The sequence below is a fragment of the Cryptotermes secundus genome, unplaced genomic scaffold (genome assembly GCF_002891405.2).
Source record: "Cryptotermes secundus unplaced genomic scaffold, Csec_1.0 scaffold320, whole genome shotgun sequence".
Taxonomy (NCBI): domain Eukaryota; kingdom Metazoa; phylum Arthropoda; class Insecta; order Blattodea; family Kalotermitidae; genus Cryptotermes; species Cryptotermes secundus.
This window is the reverse complement of record NW_019731221.1, coordinates 1,178,505-1,204,006: the sequence shown is the minus strand read 5'-3', so window position 1 is coordinate 1,204,006 and position 25,502 is coordinate 1,178,505. Positions and strand designations below refer to the sequence as shown.

The 25,502-nt window shown below is 39.2% G+C and overlaps 1 protein-coding gene across 6 annotated transcripts in view; it reads right to left on the bottom strand.

Annotated features, from left to right (window-relative positions):
* LOC111866479 (ubiquitin carboxyl-terminal hydrolase 48) overlaps positions 1–25,502 on the bottom strand; it is a 281,194-nt gene that overhangs the window by 232,843 nt on the left and 22,849 nt on the right. For 2 of the 6 annotated variants that reach the window (XM_023855451.2, XM_023855454.2), the window contains exons 11-14: positions 24,603–24,766; positions 20,839–22,052; positions 17,471–17,595; positions 15,089–15,294 (exon numbers count right to left, since the gene is read on the bottom strand). In XM_023855451.2, the coding sequence (XP_023711219.1) occupies positions 15,089–15,294; positions 17,471–17,595; positions 20,839–22,052; positions 24,603–24,766 (1,709 nt within the window). Of the gene's footprint in view, positions 1–10,050; positions 11,062–11,302; positions 12,211–12,463; positions 13,095–15,088; positions 15,295–17,470; positions 17,596–20,838; positions 22,053–24,602; positions 24,767–25,502 lie in introns of those variants that run through there. The other 4 variants (XR_002843155.2, XR_002843154.2, XM_023855452.2 and 1 more) reach the window with 4 other exon arrangements.

Here is a 25,502-nt window from a genome sequence, read left to right as displayed (position 1 = left end):
AGATCCGCGAGCGAGGTACCAACGTGGGCAGGTGTGACAGACTAATACAATCTGTACACGGCGCCACATCCCAGAAGACGGGCTTTCTTCATAGTGACCGCCGTGAAAAACTCAAATCTTACACAGTGTTGTATATGATTACCAAAATTTTGGAACATACTGTGGCCTCCATCTTCAGAGTACAAGACGGAGGCGCCAGGTTCCTCCAAAACGTCGATAACTATTTAGTATAACTATATGGCATCACGTCCGAGAAAACCGCAGTCTTCATGTTCACCGCTGTAAGAGTCTTAATCTAACATTACGAAAGCATGTCTCCGTATAGGATAACTGATCCTATTTAACTATGAAATGAGTTCCTACTTGCAGTTAATGATATTCGTTATTTCCCAGAAATCCTACAGAATAAGAAATAAACATTAGTGTCGTTAATTTCCAGGTTTTCCCCCTTTCGACTTCTTTGAACTACGGCCCTATTCCAGGAGATCCACCTCCTCCATTCGTAGGGGTTGTTATAAATTCGTACTAGAAAGGGAGACACGGCTCGTGCTGCCATAATCCCTATATTCTCACAGAAACATGCGGGTCTAACATCGATGCCCCGAACTGGATTCAAACTAGCAATTTCAAAGAAGAATGCTGTCTTCTTGGATGTGCCGCCGTGTAGATGTGTGAACTGACGTGGCTGCAGCCACCTGCTCACGCCGGTTCCTCACTTGCGGATTTTTTCTACCTGAAGATGGAGGCGATATGTTCCTCCGAAAAATCGGTTTACACAGTATCTACAAGGCGCCACACGTCAGAAGTCAACGCCGTGAAAACCTCAAATCTTACAAAGCAATTTCAATGTTTATGTGCTCAGACGGGTCCTCACGCGATAAATATTTGTGATCAGTAATGCGTAAGCACGGAGAGTTTCATGGAGGTAGGTCTAGGCCCAAATGAGGCCTGTAGCGCCAAGGTTAAACAAATATGTGTAAGCACTAGATGACCATCTCAGTAACAAGTTCACATGATCAATATTTACTGCCATTATTCCAATCTGTATGCATTCATCTGTCCTGTAGGGCAGTGAAATTTCAAAGTGGACACTAATGGAAAGGCGTGTGTGACTATGCAAATGCCAGAAATACCGTCAATTTCCTGATCAGATCAAATATTTCTACAAACGAAACCACGATTTCTGGAGTTCTAATTTATGACGGGATTCCGAACAGATTGCAGCACTGATTATATGAAGCGTCTTGCCATCTCACGGCTGAATGTTTAACTACATATACAAGTAGATTTACTGAACAAACAATCCATGAGCGGACAAATCGATGTGTAGGTATTCACACACGGATAAAAATCTTTATAGGCTACGAAGAAGGTAATTTGGCATTAAAGGGCTATAACAAAGGCAATGATAATATGCACGAAAAACGGAGGGGGGGCTATATCAGTGTTGTTATAAATTAATCACCTATGTAGTAAATGCATCTCTTTTTTTAACATACCTAAAATTACAAAGATTTATCCTAAAAAATATGGGACACAATTTTTTTATTGCTAGTGGAGTGGGACTAAGTCCCTTGTACTGCGGCCACTTCTGGCCTATTGTACCAGCCCCAGATGATAGGTGAGGGTGATTGTGCAGCAACTGGTGGAATGAAGATTGGCAGGGGAAACCGAAGTACTCGAAGAAAACCTGCCCCCGCACCACTTTGTCCACCACAAATCCCACTTGACTAGACCCGGGCCGCCGCGGTGGGAAGCCAAAGACTAACCGCTTGAGCTATGACGCGGCCTAAGGGGCACAATAACTCACACATGTATGTAATGAACCTAACGTGTAGCGCATAAACTTTAAACTCAGACTCTAAGCGGTAACTTGTGACAAATATCAAACGAAAATTACCTATGGGACATATTCCAGGCGAAATGTTTGTAATGATCAGCAATAACTCATGTTTTATGTAAAAACAGTGATACATTTTTCATACTTGATAAAAGATGGATGTCAATTAGTCATACAATCATGCATCTAACGCTCAGAACGCCCATAAATATGCAAGACTTCATAATAAATTAATTCTATGCAGAATTTGTTTGATTTTTGGATCATTCACTGGCTTCATAACAGTTTATATGCCTACCCTCAAGTACAACACTTATAGTGAACAAAATTGACTTGAGAAATTTCCTCAGAATCACTCTTTTATTTTCCCTTCTTCTTCATTTCCATATCTCACTTTAAACAGCCTCAGAGACTGGTATAAATATATTTAAATTCAAGAGTCTATAAATGTCAAATCTTCAAAAGCCTCCACATGCAACTATCAATATAAAAAAAAAATATTTTCTCCTAATCTGTTCCAATCTTAAATCATAACAGTTATGCACTTTCAAAACGCACAAAAATGTTCTCTCTGCAGATCAAAACGATCATCATAATCACCACCAGCACCATCTACTGACGTTCCCAAGAGGCTGGGTCATCCTGTAACAAAACTGTTTCCACAGATCTCTCTCTTCCAACATATGCGTCTCTTACAATCCCGTGAAATCTTTCCCTACTTTGTTTTGTGTACATATTCTCATTGACACTAACTGTACTGTCATATTGATCGGCTTTCACTTCTATCCAAAAACAGACTTAAAACTTTGTGTTCCTGAAAATTGCATTCCAAATCAAATTATCTGTCTATGGATCTACAGTCCTTCGTTGGACCTTGGCCACTTTTCAGTTTCTTAATCCTATACATAGTCCGTAGGGCTCTTTGGATGGGGGATCAGCCGTCGCAAGGCCGCTACATTCACAGAGAACAAAAGCACAAAGACATGCATGTTTTGAATGGAATTCGAACCCACGATCCCAGTATTCGGGTGAACGACATACTTCATACTTTAGACCGTGCGGCAAATGTGATCGGCAATAAATCAAATTATAGTAAATCAACAATCAATTCCCCATATGCGTGAACATTTTAAATTGCGATACATTCCAGGGCCTTGCAAAAGACAAGTGACTATACATTAATACGCAGGTGAGTCAACAAGTAAGTTACAAACAGATGTGGGGTACTAGATGTTTGAATGAGGCACTTAAGGCTATCGCCACTAGATGGCAGCATGAGTCCGGGGGCAATTTATGACATTCGACACGAGACAATCGATGTTTACAAAAGCGGAACAGCAGTTGCAAGATGGCGGCGCCTCTGAGTGAGTGTACAACCCTCGAACAACGCTCCTTTATGCCATTTTTGTGGGCAAAAGTTATGGAATAAAAGAATATTCATAAAGAAATGCTTCCCATCTACGGTGAGAAGTGCCTGCCACGTCAAACTGTTTATAATTGGGTGCAGAAGTTCTCTAAGGGGCGGACACGTATCGAAGACGAACACCGAGTCGGCCACCCAACGGAGATTGCCAGAGGCGAATGTGCAACGGGGGGTTGAAAACTTAATCCGAGCAGACAGAAGGGTAACTATAGACACTATAGCAACTGCTATTTGTTGTTCACACGGCATGGCCTACCTCATAATGAATGACAGGTTAGGTTTTCACAAAGTCTGTGCACGATGGGTGCCGCGCATGCTGACCCTACAACACAAAATGCAAAGAATGGGTCTGGCATTACAGTATCTCAATCACTACCACGATGAAGGAAACGATATGCTAGCCCGAATTGTCATAGGTGATGAGTCTTGGGTTCACCATTACCAGCCCGAGACAAAGCGTGGACAATGCAGTGGAAACATCCTGTGTCGCCTGCCAAAAAAAAAAGGCTTAAGGTGACACCATCCTCCAGGATATGAACTTCTCCCTGAACTTATTTGTAGACTAGCTTCCTAGTAAACAATGAAAACGTAAGACTTCATATGCCTTCATATTAAATGACTGTCTGATAGCCCAGGTAATTTAATAAGCTGTGAAAAAGAAAAACTGTTCACACAGACTGTAAATGATAAGAGATCAGGGATAGAAAGACATCCCACATGTTAAACATCTCTAAAAGGACTAACGCATAAAGTACCTTGTGAAGATCTACACTTCTTACTTCCACCATTCTACATATTTCTATATATTTAACTACTTAGATCTGTACATTTGGGATATCTCACACTATGATATATTTCGCTAAACAGACATACCCATAATGTCCCAGTTTCTTTCAAATTTTTCTGTTTATTTTATTATTTGTATGATACCTTTAATTGCAGTGCCAAATTACTCTGCAATCATCTGACAAATTTATGGAACAATTAGATCTAAAAGTTTGTGACGACAGTACTTAGTACTTAGTATAAATATTATATTCTTGGACATTATCCATCGTCTTGTCTTTATCTAAAAACCATCCTGTTTATTTTTCAAAACAAGCTTTATCGATTGGGACAGAATCCAGCCTCTGAAACGCTGTGATTTCAAAATATAAACAGGAAGGTTGTTAGATGCAGACAAGACGATGGATGATGTCCAAAAACATAATATTTGTACTTACGGGACCATTTCTCTGATGCTACCACTTCTCTGTTATAAGTAGGGGTTGAGGCACATACTTTCAGTGACATACTGAGAGTATGCATGACACTGATGACATCTGTCAATGCCAGGGTGCCAAAACAACACTCGAAGACATCCCTGAATTGCCTGACAAGACTTCCCTATGCATGTGACATTCATTCTGAGATAGGATGTGGATTAATTGATTCTTAAGTATTTCATGGCTTAAACCACAAAATACATATCATCACATGAGACAAAAAAATAACAATAAATAATAACTAGAGATCAGTGTTGAAGAAGGTGAATATAGCTTATTTCAGGCCCAGCATTCACAATGACTAAGAAAGCATTTGGAAATTATGTATAATCAAAACTGATAGGACAAAAATAATTTTAAAATTACCAGCACAGTAGACAACAATTAATTCAACTCTACAAAATTACTGTGACACTCTGTATAATAAACCTGTCTCCTGAGCTTTATGTAGTAGCAGAAAATGAACAGAGGGAAGGAAAATTCTAGTAAAGGATGTGGGAAAGAGATGAAGAAAAGAGGGAAAAAACTGTAACTCGAGGAAACCAACCATTTGGTAGACAGGCAGAAACCCCATAGTACATGCTCCAAAGGGTGAGCCAAGTTCCTTAATTAGTGCAAAAAACCCTCTACTATATTGTCTCTACAGCCTACCAACCTACTTGTGCCCGCTTCCAGTTCGGTGGGAATGCCTTCTAAGCCATAACATGTAATGCATCCACAGCATAAACTTCAGACCTATTCTGTTGCTTACTTAAAGAAATGGTTCTCAAAGGGTGCAGTGTGAGCTCAGTTTATGTGTACTATAAGAATTTGCGAAAATTTAGGCCAATTTCACATTTTGTAAAAATCTGCAATTCATCTGAACGAAGCCACTCAATTCAAAAGAGTATACATACATCTGTCAACAAAAGTGGGACTGCAAGTTAGCACCACTCACTGGAAATTATGCCATATGAGTTATATACGTATGTTTAATCTGCACACAGAGAGGAAACTTCATATTAGAAGTCTTGTCACATATATGAGGAGTGACTACAGACAGGTCTTGCATTCATGATAGGATATATTGAACTCTTTGATACAGCGCATAACTACACTTTACAATTCACAATTACACACACACACACACACACACACACGCTAGTGTCCACAGTCATGTCTTCACTAGTTGTTGCTCGATAGTGGCTTCCAACAGCGGACATTCCCTTTCTTCTGGGTTCCTGAACTATCCCCGGCCTCAACTACTAACTTCTTACAGCAACAGCTCACTACGCCTGAAGTTCAAAAGTAACCCTAAATAACTAACTCACCAACCAAGTACTGTTCACTTCACTAACTCACTCTATTGAATAACTGCCCTGCTTATAACATCTTGGCACGCACCACATAGAAAGCAATTCTTCTGTTGCTGTTTACTGGCCGTTGCCTAGTAATGGTCGTTGTTTAGTCTGTTTTGCGATCGCCGCCTAGCAACGGGTCTACATGCCACATTGCTCGTTCCTTAAGGCTATCGTCCCGAGTAGCCTATAGGCGTACGGAAATTTCTTCTTTTTCGAGGGCTGGGTTTGTGACGTGTGTGATCGGCCTCGCCTTCCTTCCAGTGGCTCGGTTCTTGCGGTGAACACTCTTCAGCTCCTCCCACTGTCCCTTCCTTAGGGCCGCCCGTCCCGAGCGGTTCCCGATAGGGCGCAGGCCGGTCCAAGTGTACCACCATCATCTTTGTTCTTTTCCGAGGGCTGTGCTTTGGACGTCTCTTNTGGGGGGGGGGGGCCTACCCCTCCACAAAGTCCAGTCATTCACTTCTCGCAGCCCGATGGAAAACTCGACCGCTCATTTCGCGACCTCCAGTCCTCTCGCATCCTAAACGTAGCTGCTGTCTTGCGCCTCGGTCCTTTATTCCCTTGCTGCATTCCGGGCGCGTCTGCCGTCATCTCTTGAGCGTCCCTCCTTTAGAGGCTCCATTGTTAACACTGGCCCTGCCTGGTCCCTGGCGACCATGATCCTTGCGCGGTGCAGGAATAGCAAAGACGGGTATCCGTCAGCGGGCGGCAGTCAGCTTCTTCCGGGACCCACCAACGCACTGGGTTCCTTTCTACGACTATCGGCGGCGCCTTACGGCTAGATGCCGATCCCCATATTAGTCCACCAGTGTTCCGATAGTTTCCGCCGCGGTCTCTTCCTTAGGGACTTCCTTATGTTCCGACTTGGACTCTTATCTCTTCTGGATTTGACTCCAAATCCGTCTTTCTAGACAGGCCTCCGTCTTTTCTTGACCCGCTTTCATTATCGTCATCAACTTCTCGTGATGACAGTCCACCTTCGCTTCCAGCCTTTCCTAATTGCCGTCTATCTTGAATTCATCTTTTCTTGACTGGCGTCCATCTTTGTCAGCATCTTTTCTTGATTGATGTCTATCTTGGCTTCCATCCTATCTTGCATGGCATTCCTTCCGGTCAGCAGGCGTGCCAGTATTTCTTCCATCTTTGTAGTGCGGCGGTATAGCTCCATATTGCTGTCTTCAATGCAATAATTCAATTCAATCCAATCCTATGCCACTTCTGACACCAGCTGCCACATGTATGGAGCGTGACTATAAGGGATTTTGGACTGATGATCGGATTTATTGGACACTTTGATACAGCTCATGACTACGCTTTATAATTCACTATTACACACACATACACACGCTAGTGTCCATAGTCACGTCTTCACTAGCCGTTATTCGGTAGTGGCTTCTAATGGCAGACGTTCCCCTTCCTCTGGGTTCCTGAACTATCCCCGGCCTCAGCTACCAGCTTCTCACAATGACTGAATGCCAGCAGTCCTCTAATTCACTCACTCACTCACTCACTCCACTGTCTAACTGTCTTGCTTATAATACCTCAGCACAGACCGCATAGAAAACACTGTTTCTCTGTTGCTATTTATGAGCTGTTGCATAGTAACGGCCGTTGTCTAGTTGTTTTGCCGACATTGCTTAACAAGGAGTCTACATGCCACAATATGTAAACTGCTTCATACCGAGTTTCTTGGAATTCCCCCACCCAGTTACTTCCATGTATTTAATTGCTACTGATTGTGTTAAATCATACTTAAATAAGAAGTTCTAAAAATAATTCAGTCTAGAAACACTTGAACACAGAGGCTGTGCTTTCAAATCCCCCTATGATACTGCTTTAGGCCTGCTTTGACGTTTTTATATAGTGCTGCAGTCTACTGTGTACATAAAGGTGCCTTGCAATGGTCTGATCCCCCACCCAAGGAATCCTTCCAAATGTCTATAAAGGATTTATGATTTCAGAAGTAATTCTGAATCAGGAGAAGACACAGCCTAACCAAGATTAAGATTAAAGATGAAAAAAATTATTCTAACAAGCTTCTGTGAAGATTCCATAATTATTTAAAACCAACATATTCTCTGCAAGTTACACAAAACTCAACTTACATACATCAAACTTCATGTAAAAACATCAGAAAAAAATGTAAACTGAATTTCAACATTTTGCATGGATTTACTATAAGCATTAATATTCTTTTAACATGCTAACACTATAAATTAAGGTATATGTCAATGTTGTATTATTTTTATCGGTACAGTCTGGAGGGCGAAGTTAATAATTTCCACCAGTCGCATTCTCTGATACTTCTACACTTGGAAAATTAGTGAACATGTTAAAGCAAGTGCCACCTAACTTCGAACAAGGTCAAGAGTAACCCTGAATGGGCAGAAAAAAATTTCAGACAAGGGGGTGGGTTCGAGGGTGTGAAAGTGACAGGTGGCCAGTTCTGTCACTTCTCACACCCTCGAACCCACCCCCTTGTCTGAAATTTTTCTTCTGCGCATTCAAGGTTACTCTTGGACTTGTTCGAAGTTACGTGACCCTTGCTATAAAAAAGGCTACTGTGTGAGCAAAATCAGAATAGCAGCTAGCCCATGGGCTGGACAACCATGAACCAGGGTTTGATTCCTGGTAGGGATAAGAGATTTTCTTTTCTCCATAATGTTCAGACTAGCTCTGCACCCCACCCGGCTTCCTATCCAGTTCCCCAGATGAGTGAAGCATCAGGGACATGAAGCCAACCTTTTACCTCCATCTAAAGCTGAGGTTAGGAATGTAGATCTACACCCCCCCCCCTTCCATCTTTAAGGTGTGATACTAAATTCATTACACACAGGGACAACTTTAACTTTACCTTGAGACAGAGAAAATGTGGGTGTGTGCATGTATACCCATGCATGGGTGCACTGTGCCATAACATTCGAAAACAAAGTTAAATGCACAATGCACAGCTTCAGAACTACTGACATAAAGCAGTAGACCATAATAAACTATTTGCAGAATAACAGCACATTATTTTAAAATGCAAAGGTGCCCCTGTGCCTTTGTACCATGCCATTAAAGTGTACAGTGGGAGCAGAGACAAAACTTTCAAATCTTTTTAACCTTCAATATATGGAACTGAATGTTGCTTGTACTTACTCACATCTGGGGAGTTTCTAAATTTAAAATATAAATTCTGAAGCTGGTCATAACATAATTTGTATTTAATACATTTTTTGAGTTGTTACCTGCATACAAAGCTAGACTGTTAAGAATGAACCCGTTTACTCACGTATGAAATTTTGAAGCAGCTGCCTTCTTGGGGGCCACTACCAAGCAACGATTAGTGAAGACATGAAATACTTATGTATGCTGCAGTAACAGTGATTTCTAGTGTTTAAATCAGTGAGACTGTTATAGTTACGTGTAGTTACGAGTTAAACGAGTTCAATAAATCCAATTATTGATCCACATCCCATATATAATCACTATCACATGACAGTATTCTCCAAATATGGTCTTTCAAGCCTTTACATACCTCATCAACCTAAATGTTTACGTATTGCTTATATCAACCATGACAACTAAAATGTAATTTTTGACATTAACTGTCAATCTAACTGATTCCAATCACACATAGGATATCTCCATGAAATATGACAAACTCATTTACTTCAACAATTTTCTTTATTTATCTTATGGTTTATCCTGTCACCTTTCGTACAATTTAATACTGATATTTTCATTGAATATTACATACATATTTAGTCACATTACCTTTAAAAAATTACAAATCTATTGTAACTATCACTTATAATTTATGTCCTTCCAAAAATATAATTATCACAGAACTATCATAACTTTTCTTATATATTGCAATTACCACAAATATATTTTCTATAACAGAATTCTCAACAGACAATTCAGTTTAGTTGCTGACACAAACATACTACTGCAAAGCTATTTATGCTACATATAAATTATCTTCCTTTGTATTTCATTAAATATTTATTATCAAATAAAACAGAACAAACTCCACGGTTTTAGTCCACAAGCAAACTATACCAACTGAGCGACTGCCACTTGTCGGTCAAGTTAGTGCCACCTTTAGCCAATAGAGGGTGTCGCATGGTCAGTGTAACGGACATCCATGGCTGTTCCAGACCCACTACTTCTCAGAAAATCTGGTAGCGTTGGGAATCAAACCCAAACCTCTAGATCTGTAGGCAGGAACTCTGACCACTAGACCACAGAGGCAGTCCAAGTATTTTTCATATGAAACCAATTTCAAATAAAAGTTGCAGATCATACGATTCCTGTTATGTTAATATTATTTACACAATGAACACCACATCATAAATTCCGATTTGAGCATTGTGTTAAATGAGGTTCATACTAGGCAAAGGCAAATAAAAATTAAGCCATCTTCCCTCCAATTCTGAGGGGTTTATATACACACAAAATACCATTTAAATTATAACACTGTTTATCCTTGTCTGTAATACTGCTGTAAAGTTACATAAATGAATATTCTGCTAAGTAGCCAGGTTTACTTAATCAATTAATAAATAATAATAATAACAAGAATAATAAATTCATACCAAAATAGTGTCTCTGTGTGGTATATTTTGAAACATTCTAGCATTTTTCATGAACATCTACTGAAGTTTATTCAATATCTTGGCAGCACACACTGGCTTAATGGATTTTTCCTTCATTGAATTAGGAGAAAATGGTCTTGTAAAATAGGCCCAATGAGTTGCCCACAGCCTCACAGGCATGTCCTCTTCTTACATAATTCAGAATTATCAGGTCTTCAAGATGGTTCTCAGCCACCAGTAGTATGATCTGGTTGCATTCATCAGCTCTGTTGATGCTATCTTCTTGAAGAAGGCCACATTAGAGAGACCACAAATTTTCTCTTATATATGTATACATACACCAAAACAGTGTCCTTCCCTTTGCTATAATCGACTGTGTGTTTTGGGCTTGTCCATAGGCTCATACATTCTCCATATTTCCTCTCCTGTTTTTCTTACACCAATCTGATCACGCACAATAGACAGTACTGAAACAGCTTCTTGTCCAGTACATTATGACCAGCAGTTTGTGTATGTTGTCAGAGTTCTGAGTTCTTAATTTCCACTTTTTCAGGTCCTACACCTTTTGTTTCTGATCCAGTCTCATAGCATCAAGGCCATCAATACCAGCCTGTAGTAAGATAATACACAGAGATACTGGGTTTTCGGACTTTGTCCATTGTCCGGATTCTAAATAACTAAGAAAAAACACAACGTTTCGGAAACTGGATCTGTTTCAATCACTGGTGATTGAGGCTAGCTCTTTCTAAGGGACCCAACAAAGTAGGTGTCTTCCCTCACCTGAGGATAGAAACAGATACAGTTTCCAAAACGTTGTGTTTTTTCTTAGTTATTTAGAATCCGGACGATGGACAAAGTCCGAAAAGCCAGTATCTCTATGTGTTATGCATCATCGTCAGAACCCTATAGTAAGATAATAGTCATACCGAATGTTACACAGTAATCGGAGCCAAAACATCTGCTACAAGTATATGCATGGTGTCACTATATTTCCCTCTCATTTCAACTCTCTGTATTTTATACAAAATTGAATTCTTTTATACCTTTTGAAGGTATGAATCATGCATAAAACAGCCTGCTCAACACTTTTAAACAATGATCAGATGATGCCAAGATGCTTTAATTTTATGGAAAGATAACTGGTGGTCTCTAAAAATTCATTGTCTATGGTACATAACTATTAGAAGAAAAAGCTTTAATAAAAATGGAGTTTCAATAGATTTTATAGTGTCCCAGCATCATTTAAGCATACAATTTCTCACATGATATTAATATGCACAGTACAGCATACATCCCTTGTGTTCAAATGTATTTGCCTCTTAGATTCTAGATATGGATGAAGGCATGGAATAATTTTCATTCTTATTCGATGGTGAAGAAGGACAAAAGCAGTTACGATATGATGTGTAATTATGTTTCTCATATCCTCCAATTTCAAAACTGAAAAGTATGTCAATCACTTCATGATGGGCAATAGAAATGTTATAATTTCACCATGACTGCATAACCTGCTGGTCAGGCACTCATCACCCATACTGCACATGTCCCATTTTTCAGCATGTTCAGATATGTCTTCTTGAATTTGTAAGCTTCATCTATCCTTTCATCATCATTAGCTTCTAATCACATTGTGCACACTTTTTGAAGCACAGAAATCCTCTGCAATCACTTTGGGAAGCAAATATTTCTTTCCCACTTTTCCCAAATCATCACCATCTTTCTCTGTCTCACCTTCATGGGATGAAACTGAATTACTGTCCTGAAAGAAATTAATTTTGTAAACTTTGATCTTGAGAATTAAAAGAGCTATGGAATAAGGAATTTAATTTACTGTTTAATGATATTTTGTAACTTGTGAATAATCAGTGGTTTCCAATACTGTTTCAGATACCTAAGACAGAACAACAAACAGCAAATGTATTAAATATCTACTGGAATTTTCCACACTGCATAGGCACTATGGACAGTGAACATGTTCGAATAAAAGCAACTGAAAAAAGTGGAAGTATATACCATCACTATGCAGGTCACTCCAAAACTAATGCCTCAAAATTCTTTACTCACTTGCGTGACGTCACATAAAAAAAGGAATGGTGTCAGGTGACCACCAATATCCTGCAAGTTTCAACACTGCAGGCCAGGTGACTGGGCTGCAGTAGTCTATGAAAATGAAGGATAACAATCATGTGTGTGTATGAAGGAGTGATGGATTATTAAGTTTTAGAATGCAGAGAACATTATGCTCACTGAGATTCACTGAAGTCTGAAGAATGTTTATGTCAACATGACACTTAATGTGAGCATAGTTTGGAGATGAGTTTGTGTCGGTGATCATGGTAGTGAGCTGAAGGACACACCATGAAAATGACACAAAATATCACAAACGAGTTCTGTGAATATTTTGTTTTTGACAAAGGAGTTCCCTGGCAAGGTGATTGTGCTCAAATAAATCGCTTGTTATACTTCACATGATAATAAAACGATATATGATTATACTTATCACAAAAATATACTTACTTATTCAGTGCTTCATTTTGACTCATTTCCTTAAGCAAGAAGAGTGAATCATATCGAGGCCAACTAATTTCCTTGAAGAACAACACTACTCTTGGAATCAGTCAGCATCTTATGCTGTCCCTGAAACTGGGTTTTAAAAATGGATGTTTTTTCCATTTTATTACCACCCACAAATTCATTCACGATAATCTATACGGTGTCTTTCTTCTTTGTCCAGTTTCTATAGTCCAGACATGTAACATTCCATAAATATGGCACAAAATACAAGTGATCGCGTAATTTAGTGTCTGCTCAGTTGCACATAAAATGAGACTAAATAAATTACCTCAAAAATTGAAAGCAATCTAATGACTGTATTATATTTAAGACTCTTAGAGCAGAGTATTATCTTCTGCGATGCAATGCCAAGTAATCTTATAGAATTCAATGATGTTTTGGAGGAATGACTCCATTTACAAGGTTTAACAGAAATCAACAAGAAGCAGGCAGCAAGCAGAGTCACCTGTTTCCTGCCTGGCTTACTCTTCAACTTTGAAGATGGAGGTGGAACTTTCCTCTAAACTATTAGTGAACTTCTAGTTGTGTAGATGTTATAATCCAGAAGATAATATTCTTATCTGATACATAATTATTTGGTTTGTGTTCCCAAACATGCCTGTGCTACAACCTTGTTTCCCATACAGAATGGAAAACAGATACATCTAAAATCCTGTCCCAGAACTGTTTCAAAACAGTATCTCAGTGGCTATTATACAGCTGTCAAACATTTTCAAAGCAGAGAGAAAACTGTATCTCACACGCATTGCACAACATTTCTGAAACAAAGTATCCAGTCTAGTCCTTTATATGAGACAGGCCACAGAATCAGTGGAATGTGGATCCATCAAGCTCAAGGTTCAGATACAATACATTCATAACGTCCTTAAAAATTACCCCCCTCAAAAAAAAAACTGTTTTTTGACAATAATCAGAGTTTTTTGCACACATAGTTTTCCTTTAACCACATAACAGGAAGGTTTGAGTTGGTACCTATCTCACAACACTGAATGGTGCAGACATGCCCAAAAATGTCAGTCTCACAGTTTGGTAGGGACTACTGGATCTGGGAGATCTCCCTAGAAAGTCTGAATAGTTAACACAGGATAACTACTGCCAGCCTTGTCAACACTGTATAACGTTGAAACTGTGTTCATGAATAAATGCAACCTTTCCTTTGTCAACGACCATATGGTGGCACAGAGAAGGTTCTGCTGCATCTACCAAATTCCAAGTAGGCAGTTGCTCAGATCCTAGTTTTATATTCCAGAGGTTCTAAACCAAGGATACCTGTTTTCCCCCCACCCATCCACCCACAAGATATGTGAAGCTTCATAAAAGAGTATATGAGATATATATCACACACTGTCAGACAAGGGATGAAAGGGGCTACAATATGTACTGACAACTTTCTTCTCTACATTTTCTGTGCACAGAATAAACAGAATTTGTTTAAAAAAAACAGACTTTGTAGTTCATATAACACAATAACACAGTTAAATAAAGAGAGCACATGGGTGTACAAGCTGAAGAAGGTCCACAACAACTGTTCTATTATACATCCTTCTTTATATGTTTAAATATGGTGTAACTATGCAAACTGGCCGCGCCATAGCTCAAGCGGTTAGTCGCTGCCTTCCCACCGCGGCAGCCCAGGTTCAATCCCGGGTCTGGTAAAGTGGGATTTGTGGTGGACAAAATGGCACTGGGGTGGGTTTTCTCTAAGTACTTCGGTTTCCCCTACCAATCTTCACTCCACCAAATTCTCCTTCATCATAATCACCCCAGGCAGGTACAATAGGCCAATCAGTGGCCGCTGTGCCAAGTGGACCCAGCTGGACTACACTCCTCACTAAGCAAATTAAAAAAAAAAATATGAAAACTAATTAACTTTTAATATTCTGTATTTCTTGTCTGGTCATGAAGGTCATCATGTAAGTGTTATTCTATTTCCACAAAATACTCTGGTAAATCTTGTACAGCCTGCAGCAGACGGCTTGATGATACATTACTTCAACATCTCAAATGGAAGAAATTGGTGTTAAACACAACTGGAAATTACACTATCAAATGATATTTCTTACCTTAGAAATCTGCGCCACACATCTATGAAATCTCTAGAAACCAGATGTAACACTTGATTTGGAAACTGTTTCTGCCGTTGAAGTGATGCAGAGTTACCAAGGGGGACACGATTCCGGTCATAGTACAGATCCAACAGGCTGTCTTTCTGAAGGGCCGCAGTCTGACGGTATACATCACGAGCAGCTTTCCCTTGTGTCACTAGGTTCTTTGGAAACAAAGAAGGAAATATCAGTATGTTAGAGTATAAGCATACAGTAATAGCAGTAAATGACCAACTGTATAGCCCCAGATCTGCCTGACAGGCGAAAAGGAAAGCTTAATGTCCTGCAAATGTCTCACTCCATACGAAGCAACTTCCTCCTGCCACACTCCCCCACACCAACAATCAACAAATGGAAGTAAGCAGACAGCTGATGGCCGCGCCACAGCTCAAACAGTTAATAGCTGGCTTTCCACCGCGGCGGCCTGGGTTCAATCCCGGGCCTGGTCAAGTGGGATTTGTGGTGGACAAAGTGGTGCTGGGGCAGGTTTTCTCCAAGTACTTCGGTTTCCCTTGCCAATCTTCATTCCACCAATTGCTCCACAATCACCCTCACCTATCATCTGGGGCTGGTACAATAGGCCAGAAGTGGCCGCAGTAAAAGGAACTTAGTCCCACACCACTAGCAATAAAAAAAGAAAAGCAGACAACTAAGACCTCAGTCTTAACTGGGTCATCTAAAGATCTGTTAAGCATACCTCACTCAGTCCATAATACAGAGCCTTCTTTAGCATTTGGTACTTATTTCTACTGGTCAAGAAATTCCCTGTCTTTTTAGAATCTGAGATTTTATTACTGTGTTCACATAAACATACCACTGGACCCTATTCTGAACCAGCTGAATTGAGTCAACATTTTCAGACTCTTTTTCGACAGGCTTTATTTCTGATATACTATTTGTATAATATCAAATGCAAGTTACCATTTGTGTGTATCTTGTTTATTGCTTGCATACACTGTGTGTTACATTACAATTCATGTGTATCTTGTTTATTGCTTGCATACACTGTGTGTTACATACCATTCATGTGTATCTTGTTTACTGCTTGCATACACTGTGTGTTACATACCATTCATGTGTATCTTGTTTACTGCTTGCATACACTGTGTGTTACAAAGACCCTGCATGATTTGGTCTTACTATTCAAGTCCCGATGAGGTCATTGGATTTTTTTCAATTGGCCTAATCCTTCCAGCCGCCCTATGGCATTGGGACTGACTCAGCCTCTAACAGAAATGAGTAAAAAAAGTAAAGTAAAAGTATCCCTGTAACAGGCCGTGAAGGCCCATAGGGTTGTGAGACGTTGAGGGTTCCACATTATCTAGACAATCGGCTCAAAGATGACGGTAAAGTTGTCAGCCTTACGCGCTGGCCGAGCTCTACTACCCAGGAAAATTATTTAATTAATTCCTGGTACTCATTCCTGTTAGAGGCTGAGTTTACCCCAGGGCCATAGTGCAGCCAGAAGGATTAGGTCAACTGAAAAAATCCAACGACCTCATTGGGACTTGAACCCGTGACCTTCCAGCTTGTAGCATAGTACCTCAACCAACTACGCTATCGTGTGCCCCCAAAAGAAATGTGTACCAGGACTTAATTAAATAATTTTCCTGGGGAGAAAAGTGCAGCCGGCACATAAGGCTGACAACCTTACCGCCATCTTTGAGCCGATGGTCTAGATAATGTGGGACCCTCAACCAACATCTCACAACCCTATGGGCCTTCATGGCCTGTTACAGGGATAGCTTTACTTACTCTTTTGTACCACCAACAGGGGGTATAGCTAATAATGTATTTAAGTATCTTGTTGCATTAATAGGACATTTTGTACACATGACATGCGGCTATAAAATGACAGGCCTGCATGCACTGTACCAGGGAACTTGTAGGAGTAGGAAGACGGTGACAGGCAATTGACCTTGAACCTTCTCCAATCCAGAGACTGGACTAGTCTCCCTATGCCAATTGATTTGCCTCTGAGCTTTGTTTGAGTGCGACCATGTTGAGTTGATCTGCCAGATTCACGACTAGGATGAAAATCGAGCAGTGCAGTGATCTAAAATTTCTTGTAAAACTGAAAAAAAAAAACTCCAGCAGAAGGTTTCCTACTCTTAAAGGTGTACAGTGATAATGTTATGCCATGCAGACAAGTCTCTGAATGGCACAAATGGTCCATGGAATTTTTGGATGAAGCGGAAGACAACAAACTTCAGGGACGCCTTTCAACATAAAAAACCGATGACAATGTTGAGAAAATATATACTACATGCATGCATACTGTTCCAGTAATGTATTTTACACTGATTTCTCTATGATTTCAATTCATGTTCATAATCCTACCTGACATGAGATGCAAGGTTTGGCATCCTGTGTGAATGGCTTTGAAGACGGAAAATAGCTTCTCAAAATGTCCCACACCTGATGAGGAACCAGACGTCGCCGACTTTCTTCTACACATAAATGTCCTATTTAACAGTAAACATAAAATTAATTGTAAATAATAAAAAGAGATCAACTTCAATTTAATACCAACAAAGCTAAAATTATGGCACTTAGGAACAAAATATCAATCAGATATTTTATTAATTCATGGAACCTGATTTGTCATTACCATGTTCAAAACAGCCTGCCTTCAGTCCCTATCCTGAGCAATATGCTTCACTCTGTGCCTGGACATCCCCTTTTTTAAGATCTATTTTATATTATTATATTGCAGAAGGGCCCATACCTGAAGGACAACTGATGACAGAATAATTTAGTAATGTCAGCTGAAATGTATGTTGAGAAATATAGAATATTATACAGTTCTTAAATGAAACGAAGAAATGCAGTCAGAATTACAAGTCAGGGATAAGAGATTAAATAAAACTTCATATATGGAATGCAATCACAAACACGATTTTTCAAATTCTGTATTTCAGCATCCTGTTGCAAAACTCTAATTAAAACGTCTATGTATCCACAACCCATCAATAATGCAATAATTGTTTATTCACCATTTAACACTTAATACAACATGTTTCGGCGATAGACGGCCATCTTCAGGTGTCTTAATGTATCCTAACTGTTACACTGCTCTAATGTGTGCTGAAACCACATGCTGCAGTCCACTTAAAAATAACATAAAATAATTAATTGAAATCCATTAAAATTTTCTAGACAAGTATATGATGCCGCTTATGAGCTGGAATATGATTTTACAAAAATAATGAAAAACTAATAGAAAATTCTAATGAATTTTAATCAATTATTTTTATGTTATTTTTAAGTGGACTGCAGCACGAAGTTTTAGCACACATCAGAGCTGTGTAGCAGTTCGATACATTAAGACACCTGAAGATGGACATCTATGGCCAAAACATGTGTNGATTAGGTTCATCAGTGATCCCAAGGCGTAGAATAACCGCCAGTAGGGTGACAGGAGGTAGAACCAACGATGACTGCAGGTTCATTATCCAGTGTAATACAACCGACAAACGTCGGCACAGTGTGTGTATAGTGTATATAACGACGTAGGTAAATAGAATAGGATAGGAATGTGTAAGAGTTTAATTCAACCCAACATTTCCTTAAGTGTTACCCTCTTCCTTGACGACTCCAGGACCTCCCAACGCTCCGGCGAATTACGAGTTAAGCCAGGACAGGGACGCAAGCTATGATAAGTTTACGAGATTTCTTGAAATAACAAGATGGTGGCAGCATACTAAACGGGGTGACAGAGCGGGATATTTCCACGCCCTCTGTCATCACGGCAGAAGAAAGGTGTAGCGGCGGCTTAAGAGAGGTACAGCGGCGGAAGCGGTGGAGGTACCTCCACCCCCCCTTCACGCCATAACACTGCTCCTTCATCATGACAATGCACCTGCCCATACATCCCTAAAAACAACAGTTTGTGACTAACAACATGGTTATCATTCCCCATCCTCCTTACTCGCCGGACTTAGCCGCCGGTGATTTTGCTTTGTTTCCCAAATTGAAAATGAAACTGAAGGGATGACATTTAGAAACAGTGTCTGACATCCAAAGGGAATCACAAGCGGTACTCGACAGAATTAAGGAAAATGACTTCCACAGAGTCTTGAAGCATGGAAAAAATTATTGGATCACTGTATACATTCTCAAGGAGACTATTTTGAAGGAGATGGCAACCAAATTTGAATAAGTTAAGCCAGCATTTCTTTTTTCACCTAGTCTGGGAACTTTCCAATACACCTTGTACATGATGACAGACTTAAATCAGTGACCATCATAATCATCTTCTGTCATCCTCAAGTGTTTCTGTTTGTTTCATGGTTTACAGAAATTTGCCTCATGCAAAGACTATAAGAGAGGATGACTATGAATGGTGAAATAGAAAGGATGTGGTAGTTGCTACAGCCATTTTTAAGGCAGTAGTCCAGCTTTTATCTGCAAGAATTGAAGACAACCATGAAAGTTCTCATTATATTTCAGCATCCTGTTGCATTGAGGTATTATTCAATTATATGTACACCGTCAATAATGCAACAATGATATTTAAAATAAATAAAATAAAAGACACCTAAAACATGTTCTTCACTAAAAGTGTAGTTTTTATACTTTAAAATGTTATTAAGACACTACTATTAAATACTTTAGAATGTCTTTAATTTATACCATATGTTATAATTTGCAACATGTTCCGGCCGCACATGGGCCATCATCAGGAAAACTTTTGATTGGTGAGATCAATGTACTGTTCGCTTGTCTTTCATGCTCTCCGGCACATCACTGTTTATTTGTTGTTGTGGTACCGCCTCTGTGGTCTAGTGGTTAGGGTTCCTGACTACAGATCCAGAGGTCTGGGTTCGATTCCCGGTGCTACCAGATTTCTTCTGAGAAGTAGTGGGTCCGGATCGGGGTCCACTCAGCCTCGTGATGATAACTGAGGAGCTATTTAAAGGAAAATAGCGGCTCCGGTCTAGAAAACCGAAATTAGCAGCCATGGGATTTCGTTGCGCTGACCAACACAGCACCTTCTATCTGCAAAAGTTGGCACTAAACTTCAGCAACAAACAGCAGTCGTTCGGTCGGTATAGTTCACTTGCAGATTAAAATCACGGAGAGTCACACATCTAGAACTCCATCATTATATTCTTTTTGCAGCTATCACAGTTTTGTATGTTGTTTTCTCTTGTATGTTTGTCTTCAGTGAAGAACATGTTTTGGGTGTCTTTTATTTTATTTATTTTAAATATCGCTGTGGACTTATTGACAGTGTAAATATAATTGAATGAAAGTTCTCAGTCTGGAAACTAATCTCCAGACTAATATTTCAACCCAGTACTTCCCAAGTACAAAATAGGAATGGTAACCACTATACACACGTTGCCTAACTTAAGTGATATCTGCATTCCCATGAGAGATCATATAAAATGAAATCAGGCATAACTCTGAATGTCCAGTACTCCTTTCATTTTTCTGCCATTAATTTCCAACAAAAAAATATGTAATTCAATTAATGTTAATACTGTTCATTTTAGCTGCTTAAAAAACCACTTCTTCTCTATTTCAGACAGATAATCTCATTACTTCATAGTCTTTTCTACATAAATTAAATTAAAATACGAGTATACTGATATTAGAACATGTTAATGTGAAACTTTTGTAAATCAGGGATATCCTTAATGTAACACTCAATGTCTTCAAGGGTGGTACAGGGATAATTAGTAACTTAAAATTTAACATACCATGTGTACAAATGATATCTTCATTAAAACCCTCCTCAACTTCCTCCTGCTCGTCAGAATCCTTGCATAATAAATTATCATCTTGTTTCTGAGTTTCCATCTGCTGCCCATTATGCAAGGTTTCATCATCCATAGTCACATCACCACTCAACACATCTGAATCTGTTTTCACTTCAGACTCCTCTGTATTCTCTTGAACCATCCCCTCACTTTCACATGTAACATCTTGAGGTTGTTTGTTTGATTTCTGTGTAAACTTTTCACACATTGCAACTTCTTCTGTGCTGTAAATGATGTCATCACCAAACCCTGGAGTTCTGATTCGTATGTATGACGGCTTCGGTTCTAATACTTCAACCACATTTTCAGTGCATATCTGTGAAACATTATCCCCAGAAATGTTCTTATCACTACTTGTAAAAGGATTTTTTGATATAGCTACTTCCTGCCTTGGAATACTGGTCCCTTCCTTTGTGATTTCTGAAAGCTCAATTTTATAGTCATGCATGTGACTAGCCGATATTTCATCACTTGATGTTATTGCACTATTGTTACACACAGCTAACTGCAAAGATTTCACGTTTTGTGATTCCTCACAGTCTAAAGGGACACTAGAAGACACTTCCAGTTCTATATTCTCAGCTTCACTGTTTGAATTGTTTTTATCGGACACAAAAGTTTCTCTCAAACCAGGCGACAATATCTTCATATTCCTTCCATTATCACATGAAGAAATCTGTGAATTATCTGTGGAAATGTTACATGATAAAACAGGCAAAGATTTTGAAGTATGAGTTTCAAGAGGATCAAGAGAAATTTTTTCATTATCCAGCTTGGAAGTAATTTTCGAACTCCACTGTGTGGCCATTCCAACAGTACTTTCACAGTCTTCTTTTTTTAACAAAATGCTAGAAGATTCACACTCAATTCTGTCATCTGAGTATCCTTTGCACTTTACAGGTATCTTTTGGGCATTTTGCTGTAATGTCTTTTCTTCGTCGGACATATTTTCATCACAAGTATCAGCTAAATTGTCACAGTTCATTTTGTTATCATAATCACTGCTATAAAGGTCAGCGATCTCCATGCAGTTCAAGGAAGAACTACTGGCTTCTTCTGAATAACCTTTGCCTTTTACTCCTTCTATCTCTTCTAGGACCAATTTCCGCCAACATCTAAGAGAATTTTTCCCAACCCAAAATGCAGGCTCCAAACTGAAAAAGAAATATACAGATATTACATACCTAGAGAAAAAATTTGAAGAATTTAACATAGGTGTGTAAGAGAAGAGATCTTGGCACTTATGATATTTCTTGCTAACTGATAAACATTTACAGTGAGACTTTCACAGCTTTACAGGCCAGGCCACAGCTCAAGCGTTTAGTCGCTGGCTTCCCACCGTGGTGATCCGGGTTTGATCCCAGGTCTAGTCAAGTGGGATTTGTGGTGGACAAAGTGGTGCTGGGGCAGGTTTTCTCTTAGTACTTCAGTTTCCCCTGACAATCTTCATTCCACCAAATTCTCCATCATAATCACCCAGGGCAGGCTGCAATAGGCCAATCAGTGGCCACCATACCGAGTGGACCCAGTGGGGCTCCACCCCCCACTAAGTGAATTTAATTTTAATTTTTTTTTTCATAGTTTTACAGTTGCAATAAACTAACTCCACAGTGACTTTCTTTAGCAACTGACACTTACTTGTTGGGTCAAGAAGTTTCTACTTTCAAAGAACCAAAAGGTTCAAGAATACATTCNGCAGGCTGCAATAGGCCAATCAGTGGCCACCATACCGAGTGGACCCAGTGGGGCACATTCAGCAAAACTGTGATTTTAAAACAACCCATAATGTCTATACCATATGAGTAAATCAATGAAAGGATTATCTGTTGAAAAAGTAGATAGAGAAAGGAACTGCCATATTTTCCAATTGAATTTTCAAGGGCATTCCACTCAAAATGATCACATTTTGTCAATAATATTTCCAATCGTTTCTGATTCCTGGGCTGGCAAAATAGCAGTTAGTTCTCTAAGAAACAGTGCCCACCTCCCCCACATTATAAACTACAACTCATTAATAACAGCATGTCCCAACATTTGTATTCTCAATATAGAAATTAAAACCTTACTGTGACACTAATATCAAAGATATTATTATCAACATTGAATATCAGGAATTAAAATTTATAACATGTTAAATAATTTTAAGTTGAAGATTACCGTCTACCGGAATGTGACGTCATGTAGTCCAGTGGAAGACTAACATGAGATGGAGATGGAGCATGTTCCTACAAAATGTTGACAATGATAGGGTGGACTACATGGTGTCATACCAAGGGGATACTGATCTTCATAATCACGACTGTGAGAACTTCAAATCTCAGATAATTTTAAGGGGATACTGATCTTCATAATCACGACTGTGAGAACTTCAAATCTCAGATAATTTTAAGGGGATACTGATCTTCATAATCACGACTGTGAGAACTTCAAATCTCAGATAATTTTAAGTTACCAATCATAACTAACTTTCATGGAAATGAGGTTATTAGCATGCCTCCATCTCTCCATTTGTGAGAGGTAGAGCAGCTGCCCCCAAAACTTCATATTTCTTTTGTTTTTTGCGGGTTATTTTACAACACTCTCATTCCCAGAATATACATATATGGCGCCAAATGGTAAGATAACCAATAAATGATGAGTTGCAAAAGATGTGGAAGGAAGCCGTTACAGCCCATCGATGTACTATTGCCTGGCATGACTGGAGAAACTATAAAAAACTTCAGTCAAGATACCTAGAGATTCGACCAAGATTTGAACTGAGTACCTCCTAAATATGACTTTAGAGTATTACCACTACATCAACCAGTGAGCCAGGGTAGCACAGTTGGTACAGCGTCTGTCTATGGGCTGGATGACTGAGGGGTTGGAGTTCAAGTCCTGGTACAGTAAGAATTTCCTTCTCCATATTGTCCAGGTCGGCTCTGGGGCACACCACACCATAGATTCGTAACACAGGAACTATAAAAGTCTCTCTAAATCACACACTCCCAATATCACTGTGCTACAGGACACAGAAAGTCTTCAAATCACAAGTTAAATCTTCTCAGGGTGACTTCTTTACTCTTCTGTACTCCTCAAGCTTACTGCTTGCTTGCTGTACTCCTCCAGCTTACTGCTATATTCCAGCTGCTTACTGCTGCCCTCTGGCCTCTTGCTACTAGTTTAGAAATTCTGCTTAGTTATATAGATGTGACATGGACACGGACCTACAGAAAACATCACATGATCGCTATCCAGCCAGTACGTTGGTGCTTTGGCTGAACCTACAGGAAGCACATATCATGCGACTGCTACCTATTGTTGTGTGACGTCACCGCAAACACAAAGAAAACACATCATCCCCTATTGTTGCACGTGCATATTTTGGGCATGGCCTAGAGATGACGTCCTTCTACTGTTGTGCTGGAACATGTTTACGGAGCTGTGGCCTGGCAATGGGGTTTCATGTTACTTTAAGTTTCATCTGGGAAATTTAACACTTCCCTTGCCAATATCTTGGCCAATATAAAATTAAGAGCTCACAAGGCATGTATATGTACATCTGTAATCTAATCTAATCTAACCCAACATAACCTTACCTAAGCTAGTCTTGACTTTTCAACAGATATGTATGTACAATCAACAACATGGAAAGAGTTAAGTGTTAAATTGTATGCTTTTTAAATTACTAGATTCCTTTTATAAATGAAGGCAAAACAAATTACCTGTCAACTTTTGCTTTAAGCAAAGCTGTTATTCTTTTGTTATCTTCTGCAGTTTTATTCTTTAATCGTATAACATTACATCTGTGCTTTACACATGGAAGACACAAAGAGACATCACCCAGCAATCGAGGTCCACCTCCAAACTTTGAATAGATTATATCTGCCTAAAATGAGAAATTAAAAATTGTAAAATATTAAAAGCAGTTCTTTGAGGATATACACTGGAATCACTGTTTATAGTTACCTTACCTTATGAGTAAGATTTCTGATGTTAAACTTTGAATAATCTTATGTTGGTGTCAGAGGGTTTAGAAATTTTTGTTATTAATTATGTTTTGAGGAACGTGAGCTGTTTTAATTGGGGGGAGGGGCAAAAGATTTTATTGCCTGCAGGAGCATTTAGGATTGTGCCAGCCCTGGCTTAATGTAAGAAAGTGACTCATAACCTTCTAGGTCTCCTACAAACAGAATATTTTAAATGAATGGGAAATCATACATCATTAGGAAACATGTATGCACGTAGAAAATAACTCACTGTGTATATCTCACACAGTTAGTCAAGCTAACATGTGAAAGATACTAAATATCTGAAAAAAATGTTAAATATCAGCCAATTTTATCTCTCTCACATTCAGTCTTCATCATCTTCATGGTAATACCTCCTTATAGGTAATTACAGCTTTAGGTTCAAAATATCAATGGATCTTCAAACAAACTCTTCATAGCTTGAGGATCCTGACCATAACACACATTTGTGTCTATTTCTGTCTATCATTTGTTATTCTGGCAGCATATGGTGCAAATGTTAGCATTTAGTGCAGCTTAGAAACATTAATCCATCAAAAACTAAAAATCTTTAAAAACACCAATATATTCTTCACCCTTGAATTAAAGACAGTC